Raw genomic sequence first — 21059 nt, 5'->3', positions numbered from 1 at the left:
TTTGCCTCCTTCTGTCACCAGGCCTTCTCTTCTGGGCGCCGGCCTCAGGCTCTTCCCATGGGATCTGGCCAGTACCGCAGGCTCTGGGCTGACATCAGCTGCTCCCAGGCTCTTAGCTCTTGGGAGTTGTTCCTCCATCCTTTGCCTCCCTGGGCACTGACCTCACACCCGGTCTCAGTCCAGGCTCGGCCAGCCTGACCGGCTCTGCGGGGCCTCCTCTCCCTACAGGATGGCCAGATGCCGTGCCCTCCCACTGTGCTCCAGGCCCTACCCTGCCTCTCTGGACACTGGATCTGTAGTGTAACAGGAACAGGTCACATGACAGTTTCCTTTCTATACCTTCTTATCTTCTGTAGACTATTGATATTTAGTAAACATGTCCGTTTACACATGTGTGAAATGGTTGGAAAGTTTTGCCTTGTCTATGTTTGCAAGTGATGAAAATTAAAGGTAGTAGGGATTATATTGATTTATTTAATCTTGGACTTGACATCTTCAAAGCTATATTTTTCAGGTGATACTTGAAAATCATACAATGTCTGCCCGTTTATTTATTTATTTGTGAGATGGAGTCTCACTCTGTCACCCAGGCCAGAGTGCAGTGGCGCGATCTCTGCTGACTACAGCCTCTGCCTCCTAAGTAACTGGGGTTATAGGCACCTGCCACCATGCCTGGCTAATTTTTTTATTTTTAGTAGAGACTGGCTTTCGCCATGTTGGTCAGGCTGATCTTGAACTCCTGACCTCAAGTGATTCGCCTGCCTTGGCCTCCCAAAGTGCTGGGATTACAGGCATTAGCCACCGAGCCAGGCCAGTTTTTTGTTTTGTTTTTTAAGACTTAACTTTGTTACTCTTTGTTTTGTTTAACATTTCAGGATCATATGCCAAGTAATAGAGGAACATTTGTTAGGTTGGGCTAGGAATGGGGACTGGGGTAAGGCCGACTGTAGTTCTAAGAAGAGGTTCCAGTTTAACACCATTTCTTTAAAGAATTTTACCGTATTTTAATTCAGAGCAAAAGCCACACAGCTGCATATAGGTGTAAGTGAATCCTTTGAGGAAGTAGGTAACTGAGCTGTAACAAGTCAAGATCATACAGCCGAGGGATTGCAGTGCATGTCTCTTTTCATTCTGAAAGAACTTCTTACTATTTAAAAACTATTTTTAAAGTTACGAAATATTTTGAAATATAGTAAACTTTTTTGGCCTTTTTTTCTTCTTTCGCTTCTTGTCTTCAGTCTGCGTATTTTTTTTTACCAAAAGCCCACCTCTCTAGTAAGTGTGAAAGGAAGAGAGTGAGAAACTGATGGTGTGATCTCTACTCTGGAGCCCCGTGTCACTTCTGAGAAAGATGCCTCTTGTAGACAAGACACACAGCAGTTCTGCTCAGCTGCACTTGGGCATGGAGAACAAGAACCGACATAGATGAAGGCCTGAATCCACAGAGGCAGACCCTGGGTTAGGAGGCAGGTCTGCAGCCTTCAGAAAATGCAGACAAATTAATTCACTTATTGGACTGCTTTAATAGAATAGTGACTTGCTCTGTGGATTCACAGAGGATTATTTGAGGTCAAGATTGGAATGTGATTTTAGAAAATATTCTTTCCTTGGAATTATTTAGTTTTATGCTGTAATGTAGTTTGTTTGTTTGCTTTAAAGGAAAGTTTGTGCTTTCAAGGAAGGTTTTAGGATGAAATGGCCAAAAATCAAAAAACAAAAACGATCATCTTGACTTGAATGCGGGTGCTACATGAGTCTAGCCTTACATTTGTATTATCCCAAAGTTAGGCAAGTGAGGTCAGCCACAAGACATTATACACTAGACATTTTACATTGATTTAAATCATATGATTAGAGCTTGAATAGATTTTATAATATTCTTTGGACCGAACCTGCTTATCAGAATCACCTGTGAACAGTTTTTTAAAATAATAGCGACTTTGATCACACACGTGGAGGTGCAGATCTAGCCAACATACTGTTTAAGGAACAGCTCCTTGTATTGTCTGTGCCGTGTGTGTGTGTGCCATGCATGCACGTGCCGGGTGTGTTTGTGTGCACTTCTGTGTGTATCTACGCCTGTGTGTGAGTGAGCACTTGATCGTGCACACACATTCCTTAGAGGCATGGACTTGTGGACTTATTGGGCAGTTAGGAGTGTGTTGTGTGCACGTGTGTCTGTGTGCGTGTTGCGTGCAAGTGTGAGGTGTCTGTGACTACACACATGCCAGTCTCATTATTCCCAGCTTCTCATACTGCAGTCGTTTTTATTTGGTACAAAGGTGGAAGCTCTGCCAAGGTTTTTTCTTGGTGCAAGCCAGGATCAAAGGGCTATGGTGTTTTAGAGCTTGTGAGCTGAAGGCCCTTGGAAGGCAGGAACCTCAGACAAATTGTAGTCTGTAAGATTCCTGGTCGTTCTCTGGGGGGAGTCAACAATGATCTGTGCTTCACTCCCAGCGTCTGTTGGCGGTGTTCGGCTCTCAGGAGGCCAGACTAAGGACAGCGTTTGCACTCCTGGTCTCACCACGCCCAGTGTTGGCTTAGGGAGCCTCTTGCGAATGCAGCCGTGGACGTTTGCTTTTCAGAGAACGAGAGTGAAGGTTTGGGGAATGTTTCTGTCCTTACCTATATTGGCAGTAGGCAGTGTGAGAGGTGGTGGTTCGTGGGTTGTGTTACCTTTGCCTGGTGTTTTCCTCTGATTTCATACTGCTATAAAGAACTGCCTGAGACTAGATAATTTATAAAGGAAAGAGGTTTGATTGACTCACAGTTCAGCATGGCTGGGGAGGCCTCAGGAAACTTAGCATCATGGCAGAAGTTGAAGGGGAAGCAAGGCACCTTCTTCACAAGGCAGCAGTAAGAAGTGCTGAATGAAGGGGGAAGAGCCCCTTATACAACCATCAGATCTTGTGAGAACTCATTCACTATCATTAGAAGAGCATGGGAGAAACTGCCTCTATGATCCAATTACCTCCACCTAGTCTCTGCCTAGACACGTGGGGATTATGGGGATTATAATTCAAGATGAGATTTGGGTGGGGACGTGCAGCCTAACCATATCACCTGGTGTTCAGACGAAGAGATTGTAGAAGCGTATCTACTGCTTAAAGAGGGAAGTTGGAGTCAGGAAGCTCTGGGCTTGGTTTTCTTCCACATTTAAAACAAACCCAAGGAAGAGATGGTGCAGCCGTGCAAGCCCCTGGCGGATCTGTTGTGTCTCACACAGGTTTTCTATTTTCTCTGTGTCTTCAGCAGTGTGCATCTTAGTTAAACCGCCTCAGGGCTCCTGTCATCCCCAGGCCCAGTCCTCAGCTTGACACATCATAGGTGCTCAGCACCTAAGTGTTCTGAGAGGGACTGCAGCTCCTAGGGGTCCATGTCCCATGTCCTCCTGTTTCCTGCTGGTGGTGTTTGGAAGTGCTGTTTGACATTTGGGCCCCAGTCGGTCCTTGTTACTGTGGGTCTTGTGCTGTCTCTGGAACAGCCCTTTATGGGCACCATCTTCTCACTCGTTCACTTCTGTTGGCTGACGTGGCCCCTGAGCTCTCTTCCTGTCCTTAGTTAGACCCCGCGAGGCCAGAGTTTGAGTATGGAGGCTTCCAGCCCCTGCCTTCTGTCCCAGCTTCGGGCTGGCCCGGCTGCTTGTCCTGCTGCCCTGCTGCCCTGCTTCAGCCGTTCCTCCATGTGGCTTTCAGTCCCCTCACAGGTTTCTTCACTTTTGCAAGGTAGTGTGGGGATGATGACTAGCACATGGCAGCACACATCAGGCAGGTTTATGAAATTATGTTTTAAGAGAACACAGAATCGCAAATTACTCATCATGTATATGTGTTAAAATGTAACCTAATTGCTGAACAATGAAAAGCGATGCCTTTTATATTGAAAACTCACTAGTTAGCTGAGAACCTAATGGTAGTTGCAATGTACTTTAAATAGAAAAGTCCTCTTGCTTGACAAAGGTAAAGGAAACTGTTCGGTCCGACTTTGTTCCTTTCATGCCTGCCAGGGCTTCTGGTTTCGCGGAGACCTCAGGCTAGGAGCAGCCCTGAGCAGGGAGACAGTTACAGAGAATCCCCACCAAGTTGCAGGCAGAGGGACAGCCAAGGCCCTCAGGAAGTGCACGAGAGCAGAACCTCTACGGCAAGTTCACCGAGAAATCTGGAAAGTTCGAATCCCAGCCCCAGTCCATCAAATCGAGCATCATAAAATTAAGTTTTCCTTACTGTGAAATGGCAATTTGTAATGATTTCTGAGAAGTGGGACCCATGGTTGTGTCGATGTCTGAGCCAGGTGAGGGTGAGATCCCTGGCGCCATGGGCTGGCCCCCAGGATGCCCTGGAAAACGCATTCTGTTCACAGCTGTGTGATTCTTTTCTTTCTGTGTTGGTGAAGCAGCCAGACCTGGTCCGTTTGGAATGCCTGGGATGGTGCCGCCGCATGTTCCTCCTCAGATGCTCAACATTCCGCAGACCTCTCTGCAAGCAAAGCCCGTGGTAAGGCCTTCCCTGCATTGGGTTGGGTGGCGGGTGTCAGACACGGTGCATGCACTGAATTTCAACGAATGCTAAAATAAGTTCCCAACCTCTTGAATTGATATGTGAAATAGATGCCAGTGTTTGTTGAAATAAAAATGAGCCAGAAAATGTCAGCCTGGGCCTGAGTCGGGTCCTGCTGGCCACGTGCGCATGACCTGTGCCCTTTGCTTCAGGCCCCACAGGTGCCCAGCCCAGGGGGCGCCCCGGGCCAGGGTCCATACCCGTACAGCCTCTCTGAGCCAGCACCTCTCACTTTGGACACGAGCGGGAAGAATCTGACGGAGCAGAACAGCTACAGCAACATTCCTCACGAAGGGAAGCACACGCCGCTCTATGAGCGGTCCTCGCCCATCAACCCGGCCCAGAGCGGCAGCCCCAACCACGTGGATTCCGCCTACTTCCCTGGCTCTTCTACATCGTCATCTTCAGACAACGACGAGGGCAGCGGAGGGGCGACAAAGTGAGTGTTGCGCAGGTCGCTGGGTGCTTCCTGGCGGGTAGTGACCTGGGGAAGCTGCCTTCTGACCTGCCAGCCCAGCTGGTGCTTTGCTCAGAGATGTAGTTTGTTGCAGGTGGGTGATGGTCAGTCTGTACTCAGACGGGGGCTCCTTGGACAGAGAGGAGAGAGGAAGGGTAGGTATGTTCTTGAAGTTTCCATGATTTAAAATCTGCACCATCCCAGCCCCGTGGCCTGGAGCCACAGGAAACTTTCTGGGGAGGAATTTGACAAGAACTGGTTTGTGTGATGACCAAAACATGGGGGCATTTGTCCGGTGTAGTGCCACTCACACCCACCACAGCAACCCCCTGCCGACCCCCGAAACATTAATCTCCTGGCTCACGGATCAAGAGAGCTCTGAATTTCCTGTCCTTCTCCTAAACTCAGCAGGTCACAGGACACTTTGGAAATAACACTGTTTGCCCAAGCAAAACCCTAGAAGGCTGCCTGCCTAGACCCAGGCTGGAACTGTTTCCTTAGCGGAGTATTTTAAATACTGTGTGTCCCTGAATAAATGAGTTCACAGATACATAGCTGGTTAAAATTTGATCGAGGAAATCTTAAATTTGCACTCCCCCCTTTCTTTAAACTGTCTTATGTTTAAAACAAAAAAAAACAGGGGAAGAATATTTCTTTCCTTTAAGTCAGTGTCTCCTTTTCCTTGGTGTGAACTCTACAGTGTAGATAACCAGGACTGGTTGATGTTTCATCTGTTTCTGATGTAGGAAATGTAAGAGTCATAGTCGTCAGTTTCCGTGCCAGTTCTTACCTGGTGTGTCACCTGAAGCAGGTGATCTTTCCTTTGTGTCTTCTTTCCATCTGTGAAATGGGAATAAATGTCTGTTGACCCAGGGCAGAGCTTACTGAAGGTCTGTCTGCCATCCAGGGATGCATACCCTGTTTATAGCAGAGAAGTATAACATTAATAAATGTTGATTTGCTATGTGTGCAGAGAAGTATAAAATTAATAAATGTTTATTTGCTGTATATGCAATGCCAAGACTCTAAAATGAAGTAAAGAGTTGCAATTCAATATTCAAACTTTTAAATTAACCTCTAGCAAGATAATATATTGAGTACCCATTGAATCAGAATCTCTGGTTGGGCCCCCAAATTTGCATTTTAAATAAGCACCTCAGTCAGTCTTTAGCACACTGAAGTTTGAGAACAACTGCTAGATGGTCTTGGAAGCCCTTATGCGCCAGGATTCTAAGGCATGTGCATTTTGTTGTAAAACGTGACTCATGTCAGCAAAGTCAAAGTGTCTGTACAATACAGTTTTTGTCTTAGTAAGAAATGTTCTTTCTAAACTATGAAACATAGATAAGAAGTAAGACAAAAAGCAGAAGTAAGCTTTATGACCCCAACAAGAGTTCAGTGCTAGTGATGGAGATGTGGAAACCAGGTCAAAGTGCTGACTTGGGGACGTGGGTGGTGACTGGGGCACGTTTCAGTTGAGGTGCTTGTTCCTCCGGTAGGGAGGGATTGAGAAGAATGTGAGTTGCCCATCTAATTTGGCAAATTGTCTTTGGTAGGATGAACTGAACTTGGAGTGAGTAGGACTGCCTGAGCATGTCCTGTCTTTGCTGTGTATGCACCCTCCTACCTGTCTGTGAAGGTTCTGGTCAGCTTTTTGGAGCTCTGGGCATCTGACCTCCCTCTGACCTCTTGCATTGCTTATTGTCTTTATCCCTGATATGGCATCTTTACTGTTTTCTGGAGATGCATCTTGTTTCTGCCACTGGAATTTGACCTGCTCGGAGTCTTGTGTTTTACCATCCTTGTGGTTTGAAGTGCCATGAGGAATGCAGGGTACACCCTATAATATGGAAGAGACAGACATGTTAGACTTGAGATGAATGAAGGCAGAGGAGACAAGGGTGCTTGTTCCTGAAGGCTTTGGGGTCAGAAACTAGCATTCGACTTGGGGTCAAACCCTTGATCATGGGCATCCTTTGCTTGTGGCAGGTGCAGGGGTATGACGCGTGTGCCAAGTAGGGACAGTGTTCATGATTTTCAGCAAGGGTTCTAGTGTATTGAGTTGGTTGTATCTACAGTGTATAATGTGCCCCTTAGGCTGTGCATAAGAGAACAAAGAATTGCTTTTATAGTTTACCAAAAAAAGTTACTACTTTTTTAACCTTTGGTTTAGAATTGAATGAGGACCCCGGGACCTATGTTGCTTTTTCAGGATGGCCCTAAGGGAACAGAAATTATTCATTCTCTTAGCAAGAAATACTTGGGCATTTATTTACCAGTGAACAGGGCAGAGGACAGGAGTGATGAGGTCTGTGCGCAGAGCTTGCTTTCTGGAGGAGCGTATGTAAGCAGTGAACATAGAAGCCCTGACGAGTTCGTGAAGAAGACGTGCCAAGAGTGAGGAGTGGGGAACTGGGAGCACTAGAGCAAAGGAGGGCAGGAAGACTGGGAGAAAGAAGTGAGCCAGCTGATGGTCTGTGGTGTGAGGACCAGCAGGGCTGGGCCGTGCACAGCTGGATGTGTTCTAAGTGCCACGGGAAACATCTAGAGCAAACTTGTTCATCGCATGGCCCGCGGGCCGCACACAGCGCAGGATGGCGGCCCAACACAAATTCATAAACTTTCTTAAAACATTGAGATTTTTTTTCTGATTTTTTATTTTAAAGCTCATTAGCTATTGTTAGTCTATTTTATATGGGGCCCAAGACAATTCTTCTTCTTCCAGTGTGGCCCAGGGATGCCAAAAGATTAGACATTCCTGATCCAGAGTGTGCTTAGCATGACCTTAGGCTGGAGAGACCCTGGTGTTTCTTTGGAGGTGAGTTTTCTCCCACCTTGATGCCATTTGCCCTCAGGACAGTGGGTCTCCAGACAGACCATTCAGCTGGTGGAAACAGTTGAACTCCAGAACTCTGGTCTTAAAATACATTGATGGTAGAAATGTTTATATATATGTATATATTTTTTAATTTTTTTGAGATGGAATTTTGCTCTTGTTGGCCAGGCTGGAGTGCAATGGCATGATCTCTGCTAACTGCAACCTCTGCCTCCCAGGTTCAAGTGATTCTCCTGCCTCAGCCTCCCGACTAGCTAGGATTACAGTTGCCTACTACCATGCCCGGCTAATTTTTTGTATTTTTAGTAGAGATGAGGTTTCACCATGTTGGCCAGGCTGGTCTCAAACTCCTGACCTCAGGTGATCCCCCCACCTCAGCCTCCCAAAGTGCTGGGATTACAGGCATGACCCACCGTGCCTGGCCAGAAACATTTATAATTTCTAGACTGTAAAATAGCAGAGGCGATTGGCCTTCTAGATGCATAGCAAGGTGTGCCCCTACCTGCTACGCTCTGCCTCTCATTGTCCAGCCCTAACTTCTCCTGTCTTCTGTAGTGTACATTCAGTGATACCACAAGGAAGGAATAATGTGGGACACCCTGCAAAATAAATGGCCTAGTTTCCCCAACAATAAATCAGTGGCACTCTTTTAAAGGGTGGTAGTGATGGGCGATGGGGATTGTCACATAAAAAAAGAGACAACAAAAAAAGAAAAAAGCTTCCTATGAATTAAAAAGGTGAGTGGTTTTCTAAAATTATTATTATTATTATTTTTTTAGGGACAGGGTCTTGCTGTTTCACCCAGGCTGGAGTGCAGTGGCACCATCATAACTCACTGCAGCCTCAAACTCTTGGGCTCAGGTGATCCTCACACCTTAGCATGCTCCACTTGAGACGAAAGACATGTTCCACCACACCCAGCTAACCTGTATTATTTGTAGTTGTGGGGTCTCGCTGTATTGCCCAGGCTGGTTTCAAACTCCTGGCCTCAAGCAATCCTCCTACCTCTGCCGAAAGTGCTGGGATTACAGGCATGAGCCACTGTGTGCAGCCGATGGCAACTGTTTTAAGTGGAAAAAGATACAAATGTGCTGGGTATGGTACTGTACACCTGTAGTCCCAGCTACTCGGGAGTCTGAGGTGGGAGGATCACTTGAGCCCAGGAGGTTGAGGCTGCAGTGAGCTATGATCATACCTGTGAATGGCAAATGCACTCTCTCCTGGGCAATGTAGTGAGATCTCATCTCTTAAAGGTATAAGCATGGAATTCACAAAGGAAGCAGCCATCAGTAAACATAAAAGGTTGTTCAACCTCACTAAGAACATCTAAGTTCTACAACTTAGAACATAAGATACCTTTTACAAAGGCCTATAAAATTGTCAAACATTTATTTTTAAAGATAAAATGTGGTGGGGGGTTATGGGTGGAGTTATTGGGTCCTGGCTGTCGCCACTGAGCATTGCTGGATGTTGTCATGACTTGTGGACGTCTGAGAGCTGCATGCGTGCGGGTGCTCTTTGTGGAGATTTGCTCTGTGCCTGTAGGAAGGTGGGTGTGGGGTGTGCATTGCAGCAACATTGATGGAACAGATGTGTGTGCCCCCATGCTGTCATCAGGGGTTCATTGCACAGGAGACTCATATACACTACAGAAAATATGCTCTTGTAACCCCAAGTTCTTGGGGAGGCATCCACACAGATGGCAGCAGATCAGGAAATGCTCTCAGCCAGTCCTCAGGGGCAGTAGGGCAGCCTTCATCTGGGTGCACTTGGCAGCCCTGAGCTTTATCTCTTCTTTTCATTGTATTTCTTTAATATCTTATTCAGCATTTTAGTTTCTTTAGTTGGATGAGTTGTTCAGTGTCTTTGTACTGTACAGTTCTCCTATGCTGTTGGAGTGGACGTGATGGGCTGTGTTACTCTTTTGAAATACAAATTTCTCTTTAGAATTTTTGGAAGATCTGTTAGCGGAGGAGTTCTTAGAATATGAGAAGACTTCTTGCCACATAGTTGTGCCTGCCTGACGTATTTTTCCAAAAAAATTGAAGGTGAACCTGTTGGAAGTTCAGTTCTGAGTTTAATTGGCTACTTTGCAGAGACACAACACTCTCTTTCTAGCACGTCCCTTGGAAGAAAATAGGCTGGTGCTTGGGTAGTGATCAGAACTGGCAGTTATTCTAGGCCTAAAACAGTTTGGCAATAAAATAAGAAAAGGGGGCCACGTGTGGTGGCTCATGCTTTAATACCCACACTTTGAGAGGCTGAGGCAGGGGGATTGCGTGAAGCCAGCCTGGGCAAAATAAATTTAAAAATTAGCCGGACATGGTGGCATGTGCTTGTGGGTCCAGCAACCTGGGTGGCTAAGACGGCAGGATCACTTGAGCCCAGGAGTTCGAGGCTGTAGTGAGCCATGAGGGCACCACTGCAGTCCAGCCGGGCAACAGAACGAGTCCCTGTCTCTTAAAAAAAAAAAAAAAGGAAAGAAAGAAAAGGAATGAAATGTGTGGCTTTCTAAGTAATGTCTCCTCCAGTTCCTTTGTTAGAACAGTAGAGCAGTACCAGCATACACTTGCTTTATTCTTGTTTAAATTTTAAAAATTAAGGTGACATTCTTGTCTTTTTTCCCTTCCTGGTGCCTGTCAGATGTTTGTAATCTTCTTTCAGTTGAATTAAGAATTACAGTTGAGGCCGGGTGCAATGGCTCATGCCTGTAATTTCAGCACTTTGGGAAGCTGAGGCAGGCAGATCACTTGAGGTCAGAAGTTCAAGACCAACATGGTGAAACCTTTTCTCTACCAAAAAATACAAAAATTAGCTGGACGTGGTGGTGTTTGCTTGAAGTCCCAGCTACTTGGGAGGCTAGGTAGGAGAATTGCTTGAACCTGGGAGGTGGAGGTTGCAATGAGCTGAGATTGTGCCACTGTACTCCAGCCTGGGCAATGGAGTGAGATGCTGTTTAAAAAAACAAAACAAAACAAAAATTACAGTTGAATCCTTGTGGAGGTGTTTATTTTATGTTATTTTCATAGATTCATTTGGACTTGCAGAATCTGAATCAAATCTGAGGTTGCTGTATTATAATTTTTAATTCTTTGTTTTATATCTTTTTTCTAATTATCATCTTGATACAAAGTTATATAGAATTCAAACACTGGAAAATACAGTATAGAGAATTCCCCATGATCCTACTTCTAGAGAGGTAATTATATTTGAAAGATTGGTGAATATTCAAGCACCTTATTTTCCTCTGCGTCTGCTAAGATAAGATTTTTACAATAACTAGGTCCTATCTTAGGGAGAGTAACTTGCCCTTTTTCCTTTTCTTCCATCTCTTATACTTAATATACTTATGTAACTATGTATTTGTATTTGTGCATGTAAGTATTAATATGTATATGTACTTAATACCTAATATTTAATAAGATCTATATACGTCCACTTTATTGCTTTCACATTTTTGCATTAAATTACTGACATTTTAAAATGGATATGTAAAAGTCCTTATTGAGAGAGAAGACTGAGGTTTTTTCCACTTTGTGAACTTATTTGTATGAATGGGTTTCATTTTCTTGAGAACTTATATATGTATCTTAGGAGAGAAAGCCCTGTGGAACAGGACATCTCCACATTTATTATTTATTTTGACATGTAGTGTTATGGAGGCATCTCTTGCATAAGTCTTGTATTCCCCTCCCTTGTTAATTTTTGCTAATGACATGTACTCCCTGGACCAAATCTGGACTGTGAAAGATGAACCACGGGAAGGCAGGCTGTTTGGTGTTAGCATGCTCTGTGAGCAGCACTGAGACCTAGCTGTTGGCAGGAACCGGTTCGCTCAGAGTCTCTTGGTTGGTATTTCTAGGTGGTGGTGTGACCTGAAGCTCGCAGAACCTCAGAGCATTCAAATGTGCGTTGACAGATTTGCTGAGTTGTTTGTGTATTAAATTAGCTGATGAAAAAGCTCAATGAATGGTAGCTATCACTACTTTTTAAAAATTAACTCTTAGTATGCTAGAAAACCAGAACACTGATGTGGTTTTTAACGTAAAATAGCTAAAAGAATTTTATTTGGCTCCCTTTGATCTGGTATCCCAGGAAGTTTGTGCCTGATGTACCTCTTTTGCTTGAAGATGGTGTTGAATGTTTTTCTTGTCCTTTAAGTCCTTTCCAACTCTACTTCCAAAAAAACTTTTGTGTTTCACAAAGAGAATTCCATCATGCCCTGCTCCAGGATCCTGAGGCATGGGTAGGTAGGTCTGGGGCTGAGGGAATGACTTTAGTGTAGCTATAGGTTTTTCTTTCAGATTGTTATGCTCTTGTTTGAGACAGATAATCCGCTTTATATTTATGTTTTGATCTTTTAACACATGGTACCATTTCTAATATCTTCTCATAAAAGTGATTCTGAATTTTTTATGTTGGCAAAAATTAATCATGATCTATATCATTACGTTGTGTTGTAGCCATCCACTAATCTGTGTAGACATTTCGTATTGATCTTAAGACAAACGTGTTGACACAGTTAGGTGTCTCTGAACCCTCACTTGCGGGTTGCAAGGGGATAGCTCCATGACCAGTTGGGGCTTCTTGGTCACACAGTCTTCTGATGACAGTGAGAAGTCCTGACAAGGCTGTGAAAGAAGTTTGAGCCATCATCTGACTGCCACATGGAAAAGTGCTTTCTGTGTTCCTGACATTTTAAGCTCACCCATTATGTGAAGGAAACTGAATGTGTGATGTTAGCTTAACTAGGGCATGAGGAGACTAGACCTATTAGCTGTCTGTCTCTGTGACTCTTGTGGCTTCCCTGGTCAGGGCACCCAGAGACTGGTGCTTCTGTAGGGAGATAGCACTTGGCAGGGCCAGGCCATGCAGAACTCTGAGCATCTGTCCAGCCAGGCCGAGGCCTTCTGTTGGGCCCAGGCCCTCTTTGTTACACTATCAGAGACCCTCCCGGCTGTCTGTTCTCAGCCCTGTTGAGTTGGGGAGCAGATAGAAATGAAAAATTCACACATGCCAAGTAGTTCTGCTGTGAATTTGATCTTTTCTTTTCTAAATTTAATGATTTATTTTCTTCCATTTTGGTTTATTTGCCTTCGCTCTTTCCTGTTGACACAGAATTCAGCTTTTACTTAATGTTCTCTTTCTTTTCTGCTCCATAAAGGAAAACTGTACACCCCTGACAGTCAGGAATATGAGTGACACGTCATACCCTGGTATACTTGGTGTAAATGAACACCGATACATTTCCATCCTAGTCTCACCAACTTGCTGAAAGATGTAGAAAAGAAATCATTCAGTGACTATAGCAGTTTGCTATCTTTCCAGGCTTTCTTACGGAAGAAGCTCCAAACGTTCCTAGTAAAGTGAGGCCTTGGCATACCTCTCTGACAGCCTGTGAATACCCCATCCTATAGTGCTGGGCTTCCCCAGCCACCGAGCTGACTTGCCAGAGTCACCCGTTCTGTTGCTTGCGTGCTGCATTCTCACATATGTGTGAAACTGTTTGTAGCTTCCTCGGCTCAGCTCTGCTGTGGTAGCAGGTGCCAATAGTTTGAAATAAGGGTCTGGGTTTGAATCCAGCTACTTTATTTGTGACTGTGGGTAGATTCCTTCTCGTTGAGCCTGGATTTTATCATTTTGTCATTAGAGATTTATAGTGTGGGGGTGGGGATGAGATTGTGAGAGCGCCACAGGCTTCCTGCGCAGTGCCCGGGTCACTGACTCTACTTCCCTGTGGCCGGTGCCTGTCTCAGCACGTCTCAGCGCAGTGTGAGTCAGTGAAACGTCTGGTTTATGTACATGGTTTCAGGTATCAGTTTAAGGTATTATTCGTTGTGTAAAATGAAACATAAATATATATAGAAGTATTCTAAAATGTTATCCATCTGTTCTTCAAAGCAAGGCATTTGTCATATTCAAATTTTTTTTTTAAATTGTAAAGTAATATATTTGTCCTATTGAAATATATTGGCCTTCTCAAAAACTGTTTCTTGTCAAGATGCTTTTCAGGCAGAATTGTAGATTTTACAGTATGATTGTTAGAAGGTTATATGAGCATCCAGATTGTGACATTTATTTTTAGATTGATAATCTACGTAGGACAACACTAAGGCTTGCAATTGTAGGGTCTGTATGATCTCAGGTGGCACTGGCATGGTGCCTCGGCTCTCCAGTTTTAGTAGAGAGGTGCGTCCCCTCCTTGGTTGTTACTTTCCTAACACTTGGCCTCCTCTGCCCCACCATCCTAGGTGCATGATCTTCTAGATCCTCTTACCCTCCAAGAGCCCCAGACACTCTAGGGACAGATACCCTGTGGATGGGCGCTTGCGGGTCTGCATGGTTAATAAGCATTCCACATGAGCCTTTAAGCTTAACAACAGTTTGAGAACACTTACTGTTCTTTACATGCTATGGAAGATAAGCAAGAGTTGTGCCAATGTTGCCATGTACTTCTAGGCCAGGATTTAGTAATTTATTGCCCCCTGCATCTCCCAGCTTGCTGACTCATGCATCTCTATCAGCACATGCTCATCCACCCCCTGAGCCTTTCTCCATTGTCTGCTCACATTGTGCCCTCAGTGGCTGCTTTCTCAGTGGGACGGACCACTGCACTCTGGGGATGCCTGCAATGGTTTTTGATGTGTCTGAGCCACTGCTGGGGTTTCCTCTAGTTTTGTTAAGTTGCAGGCAGAGATTGTGCATGAGCAGTGGTTTCTTCGAGCTCCATGAAGACCGGGAAACCTGAAGAGGGTGGGTGAACTTTTCATGGCGTGCATGCGGTATCCTTGGCTGGACGGTCCATTGTGTGACAGCGGAATCTTTTTGCAGCTTTTTTTTTTTTCCTTTTTTTAAAAGACAGAACTAAAATGAAGTTGATTGAAAAATAGGAGAATTATCTGGTCTTAAAACCTCTCCATCTGTCATGTGAGTCAGTTACAAAGGCAGGCCAGTTGACCCATGCTAGCATGTCCTATGGCCGACACTGGTTTTCAGAAGGTAGTTTGGGCGTGGAACCTTATAGTGGAAGGGTGAGTGCACGGAGCACCACAGCCATCCCTGCCTCAGGGTCACACTGTGCACTGAGGTTCCAGTGTGGTGCTGCGTCCCGCTGGCCCTGCTCAAGCCCCTGCACATCCTCTGCTACCTGTAGACAGTGCATTTCACATTTGCCTGAGGACTATGGTAAACCCATATACTACAAGTGAACAAAGACTTTAGGAAATAATGCTTATTCACGCCACTCATTCTGGTCTGTCCTGTTTCAGTTTTTTTTTTTTTTTTTTTGAGACAGAGTCTCGCTCTGTCACCCAGGCTGGAGTGCTGTGGCACGAACTGTGGCTCACTTCAAGCTCCGCCTCCCGGGTTCACGCCATTCTCCTGCCTCAGCCTCCCGAGTAGCTGGGACTATAGGCGCCTGCCACCACGCCCGGCTAATTTTTTGTATTTTTAGTAGAGATGGGGTTTCACCGTGGTCTCGATCTCCTGACCACGTGATCCGCCCGCCTTGGCCTCCCAAAGTGCTGGGATTACAAGCGTGAGCCACCGCGCCCTGCCTGTTTCAGTTTTTTTAAATGCTCATTAAACCCACCAAATTGTTTTCCCAGACTGTTAATGGGTAACAGCACAGTTATCTCTCATTCTGGAGTTGGAGATGCTCTGTGATCTTCTCATCTCGTTTTCCTTACCCCCTTTTTTTTTTCGCTACTTTGTTAAATAAAGCCATCCTCCAAATAAGTTCCCATGAACTCCCTGTTCTGTGAATCCACCAAGTTTGTGCCATCTTGCTTTGCCTAGAGTGTACCTTCCCTGCCTTTCAGATTTTCCAGTTCGAGTCACCTCTAGTGTTAGCTCTAATGCCACCTCCACATGAATAGGCTGGAGTGCCCTGTGTGATGTATTGTCGCCTTACATTTATTTATAAATTATGTGTAGTATTCGATCCAGATAACATTTAAGTCTTCTACTACCTCATAATTGCCAATTAAATGCTGATCTTTGTCTCCTGTGATGATGGAAAGATCCTTCAAGGCAAGGCTTGCCTTTGTTTCCTCTGCATCCTCCATAGCACTAAGCACATCACAGACCATCTCTAAACTGCCTGGTGACTCCTCTAAGTTAGGTGTTTGATAGTTTCTTTTCCATAGTATGTGGTTATCACCTACCCTTTTGAAGCAGGAAGAAATATTACTATAATAGAGTTATTTATTGACGTTGTGTTTATTTTAAAAGTATTGTTATTATGAGCCTGTAGACTTAGCTGAGGTCCTTCTTATCATTGTCAGCTGGTTTGTGAAAGTAATTGGACAGTAATCATGTTCATTTTATGTTTAGCCATATCAGCGGGAACAAGATTGGCTGGGAGAAGACAGGAAGCCACTCAGAGCCTCAGGCACGAGGAGACCCAGGAGACCAAACAAAGGTAGAAAGTCTGTGCCTTTTAGTTTTTGAGTTCTGACTCATTTTGTATTAGCATACTGTATTAGTGATCAAATAGTGAAAAATAATATCTCTCTCTTTTAATCGGGTCATGTAAACCTTTACAAAGGGGATAAGCGGGGAAGGAAGAGTTCAGAGCTATGCCCAAGCCGGCTAGTCTTTCTGCATGGCAGGCACCTGATGCGTTTCCTTGTTTGCTCACTGCATCATCTTGGACAAGGTGCTTAGGACCTTCCTGAGCCCACATTTGTTGTAGGTTTTTGTGAAAATTCACTGAAAAAGCACCAGGGATGCTAAATTTAACTCCCCCCCACCTTTTTTCTTTTTTTAAAAATTTTTTATTTAATTTTTTTTTTTTTTTTTGAGATGGAGTCTTGCTCTGTCACCCAGGCTGGAGTGCAGTGGCACGATCTTAGCTCACTGAAACCTCCGCCCACTGGGTTCAAGCAATTCTTCTGGCCCAGCCTCCCTGGTAGCTGAGATTATAGGCGTGCGCTACCATGCCCGGCTAATTTTTGTATTTTTAGTAGAGACGGAGTGTTGCCATGATGGCCAGGCTAGTCTCGAACTCCTGACCTCAAGTGATCTGCCCTCCTCAGCCTCCCAAAGTGCTGGGATTATAGACGTGAGCCACCACGCCCTGTCTCATTGCTTTTCTTCTACTTCCACCTGTTAATAGTGATATCTAAAAATATCTTTTTAATTTGCAAAGCCACATCTGCCACATGTGATTACCAAGAAGGAGCAGGTTTCCTGCTTGAAGGTTTTGGTGGTTAATATGCAGGGTTGCCTGAATATCAGATGTTTGTCTAAAGAAGTCATACTATTAAATGATTGTTCTGCAAATAAGCAACAAAAGTCCTTTGTGGATACATATTATTTTCAAAGCACCTTCCAAAGCATTTTGAGTTGTTTTACATCTGTATTCTTATGGACCGGAGAGTGTAGAAAACACCAGTGAATTATCTATGAGTTATTCTTCTTAAGACTAATTTTGGCACTTTGCTTTAAAGAATAAAATTAAGCACTTAATTACACACCATTGTGAAGAGTATACTTTGTTTCAAAACAGAAAAATGTATATGTCTTTAGGGTGGCATTAAACAATCAATAAGCAATTCTTATTTTCAACATTTATTCTGATAAAGTTTATCATAGAAATAATCATTGCTCTTGGGCAACTATTCAGACAATTCAGACTGTGCTAAAGTGTCTCCCTTCCTTTTTCCTTTCCTTAGTTCTACTGCCTCGCAGCAGTCCATCACTGTGGTAATAATTTGGGGACCAGACTCTTTCCTGTGTATGTCTATACACTCCATGTTTGGGGGGCTTAGTTGTTACAGAATGGGTGTTTTCACCGAACAGTGTATCATGGACCTCTTTCTATGTCATTATCCATAGATCTGAGACATTGTTTTTAATGGGATTATGCTGTGGCTTAGCAGGTTTTTGGGGCTTTTGGTTTAATTTTTGCTTGTATATAGTTAACTTAGGGCTTTATAATGACTACAGAGAATGCTTGAGTTTGGGTTTTTGTTTGTTCCTTAAGTACCAGCTGTGGCATGGACTCTGCCCTGGATTTGAATTCCATTTCTATGTGTTAGGGTTGTGTAACTGTGTTCAGACTGCACAGCCTCTTGGAGTGTTAGTTTTCCTATTTGTATAGACATCTTAGGCAAAGTCTCGAGAAAACAGAAACACAGGAATGGACCACATGGATGATGGACAAGTGAGAGTCAAACAAGATAGCAAGGCTTCTGCCTCCCAACACAGAGGGACTGCAGGGTGACACAGAACAGCAGGGAGCAATGGGCCTGCTCTCCTGTGGCACAGTAGATGTTGATGCTGTTTCAGTGTGGGAAGCTGTTCAAGGAGAGGGACCGGATCAGGGTGCTCTCTGTTTCCTCTGTCTTTAGGGTGGCACCAAATCTGGTCTCTCCAAGACAGGACTCATCTTTGTCCCCTCCGTGTCTGGCAGGTGAACAGGCACCTAACATACTTTAAATGAATGAAAACATGACATACACTCGTTTTCCTCCCTTCTGCTCTCTGCACTGTAGGCAGAAGGCTCGTCCACTGCCTCTTCAGGAAGCCAACTAGCCGAAGGCAAGGGAAGCCAGATGGGCACTGTCCAGCCAATCCCGTGCCTCCTGTCGATGCCCACCAGGAACCACATGGACATCACCACACCTCCCCTGCCCCCCGTCGCACCTGAGGTGCTGAGAGTGGCCGAGCACAGGCACAAGAAGGGGCTGATGTACCCCTACATCTTCCATGTCCTGACGAAGGTATTATAAAAGGGGCCCTGGAGTGGCTTCTGTTATTTGATGAGTGGCCATTCCTATGGGTGTTTTGTCCTTTTGTCCTTTTTTGAACCATTTTTCTGTCTTACTAATCTATTTGAAACAAAGTTCACTTTCCCCTTTCTAAACATTGAATGAAAGATGAACATTTATAACCGTAAATACAGTTTTAAAATAACTCGCGAAAAGTCTCACTTTTGTCCTTCAACTTAGTATAAAATATTTTTATACTTCTAATGAAATAATGCATCACATTATTTTATGACTTGTAATTTTATTCTTTTTACTTCAATTTCAGATTTTCTTACACCATATTTATGCTGTAACGTCAGGTTTAATTCTGATGTCAGATACAATATCTGGTTCCTTTATCATTTGTGCTTAGAAAATAATGTTTCCCCCTTTGAATGGCTCATAGTACTTCATGTGTTTTGACTTGTTCATGACCTCATTGAGTGCAGTTTTAATAGTGCTAAGAGCAAAAAATGTAATACAGGATTTTGTTAATATGCACATAGTCAGAAAATGAAACTGTCTTTTTATACAGTGTCATAATTTCACTTTATTAGTGTCTTATCAAATGTATGCTGAAATGTATACATATAGTGTGGCATCAATTATTTTTTAATCTTGGTGTCTCAAATGTATCTATGTGTATTTAAATTTCCTCAGTGATTTGTAGTCTTTATGTTGGCACTTTTAATCTTAGCCCCACAATTTAACAAGTTACCTCAGTTACTAGATTAATCCTGCAGAATTGGTTTATTACTATCATGTATTATTAACATGAAAACCTATACGACCATATATAACCAGACTTTTCTGTCTATTCTCTACAACCCATGTGTGGTTTGTAAAATGGAGTCAATAAATGCAGTAATGAACTCCTGTTCTCAAATACTCCTGAGGTGGACTTCAACTGTTAACTGACTAATCCAAATATTGCTTACTTTTATTAATTAAAGGACATGGAAAACATGTAGCCAGTACTATTTGCTCAGATCCTTTAATTTATTATTTAGTTGTAATGCCTCCAAATCTCATCTATTATTTGATATGGGTATGCATTTATAGTATCACTTTTCAGATTATGGTTGTAAGGTGAACATTTTATTTTTCAGGTTCAACATAAATTATAAAGGGTAAGTGAAAAGTAATTGTTGTGGGGAAAGCATTTTGCTAAGTTTAAGGAACCAAAGTTCTGGGAAGACATCTTTCAAAATAAGGTGTAAAGAAACAACACTCATTCCTCGTGGGGCTGTTTGAAATGTAAGGTCCCCAGGAGCTACCTGTTTGTCCACACTGCTGGATCTGATGCGTGGATAGTCGGTTAGATCTATATGAGGGTTGCAAGTTGTACCGACATGCTTTCTTATTTCTTATGAATTTCAAGGGCAAATACTGATAAAATGACCATGGTTGAGAAAATTGTCTTTTCAGATTTTAAAATGCTGCTTAAGTTTTTTCAGTTTATCCTATAAGCTGAATGGCTCTGGTATTAAATTACCCAGGCTAAGACATTTACAGTGAGATGCATCTTTATGGTAACGAAGAGAATTTGCAAAGCATCATATTATTAAGATAAATATTCCCTAGATGAGAGTGTTAGAACACATTTAGCTACTGGATTAATGAATATGAAAGTACGGAGGGTAAGGGGAAAGACCAGTTTTGAAATTAAACTTATGTGAAAGAAACAGCAAATGTTACAAAATTATTATTTAAAGTGTATATATCAATGAACTTCATAGACATTGAGGTCATAAATGCATTTTTATGCTGTCAGTATAATTAAATAAAAGTTATTGCATGATATCTTGAGATGTATCTTGATGCTGTAAGATCCCTGAGACAGATGAAGTTTGGCAACAATCTTAGCTGCCAAAGACCACGGTCAGTCATTTGTCTCTTGGCAGCACGTTCTTGAGTCAGATGCGGTTCTTGCCGTATTGGCCCTGGGACATGAAAAAGGTGGAGTGCTTTTGGTTTCTGCCCTAGTGGCTATGCATGTCCTTACCTGCAATGAGACACATTTCTTGAGCACCTGCTACACAATCGCAGAAGCCTAATACATGAGGTGGTAATTTGCCGTGGAAGAACTTGGCAAAGAAAATTTGACTGTTATATTTTCAGGATACTCAGTTCTTTAGTTTGCATGTAGGTAATTGAAAATTTTCAATTATATTGCATGTGACCATCCCAATTCTCTAATAAAAGTTGCAAGTTCTCAGTCTTTTCTATTCTGTTTGTTGTCTGATGTTATCTGTCTGGATTGTTTCAAAGACTTCGGAACATCTACATGGTTTTCTTTTGTTCTTGCTTTTGGATTAAACATAAAATGATGTAGATTTTATTTTGATTCTTTGAGCATATGCTTTGGCCACAGCCTGCCAAATGAACTCTTCCTAAACATCTTTATTTAGGCAAGTTGTTAAGCAGTTGATTTGGAATGGAATTGCTATGTCATT

General features: G+C 43.4%; 1 protein-coding gene across 3 annotated transcripts in view; it reads left to right on the top strand.

The window, feature by feature from the left end:
• FAM120A (family with sequence similarity 120A) overlaps positions 1 to 21059 on the top strand; it is a 114962-nt gene that overhangs the window by 59912 nt on the left and 33991 nt on the right. For 2 of the 3 annotated variants that reach the window (XM_030801748.1, XM_030801821.1), the window contains exons 6-9: positions 4393 to 4493; positions 4709 to 4995; positions 16184 to 16271; positions 18349 to 18576. In XM_030801748.1, coding sequence (XP_030657608.1) covers positions 4393 to 4493; positions 4709 to 4995; positions 16184 to 16271; positions 18349 to 18576 — 704 coding nt within the window. The remainder of the gene's footprint in view (positions 1 to 4392; positions 4494 to 4708; positions 4996 to 16183; positions 16272 to 18348; positions 18577 to 21059) is intronic. The other variant, XM_030801780.1, reaches the window with a different exon arrangement.

Source organism: Nomascus leucogenys, chromosome 1a (assembly GCF_006542625.1).
Source record: "Nomascus leucogenys isolate Asia chromosome 1a, Asia_NLE_v1, whole genome shotgun sequence".
Classification (NCBI taxonomy): domain Eukaryota; kingdom Metazoa; phylum Chordata; class Mammalia; order Primates; family Hylobatidae; genus Nomascus; species Nomascus leucogenys.
Note: the sequence above shows the minus strand (reverse complement) of the source record. Positions and strands in the feature narration are given on the sequence as shown.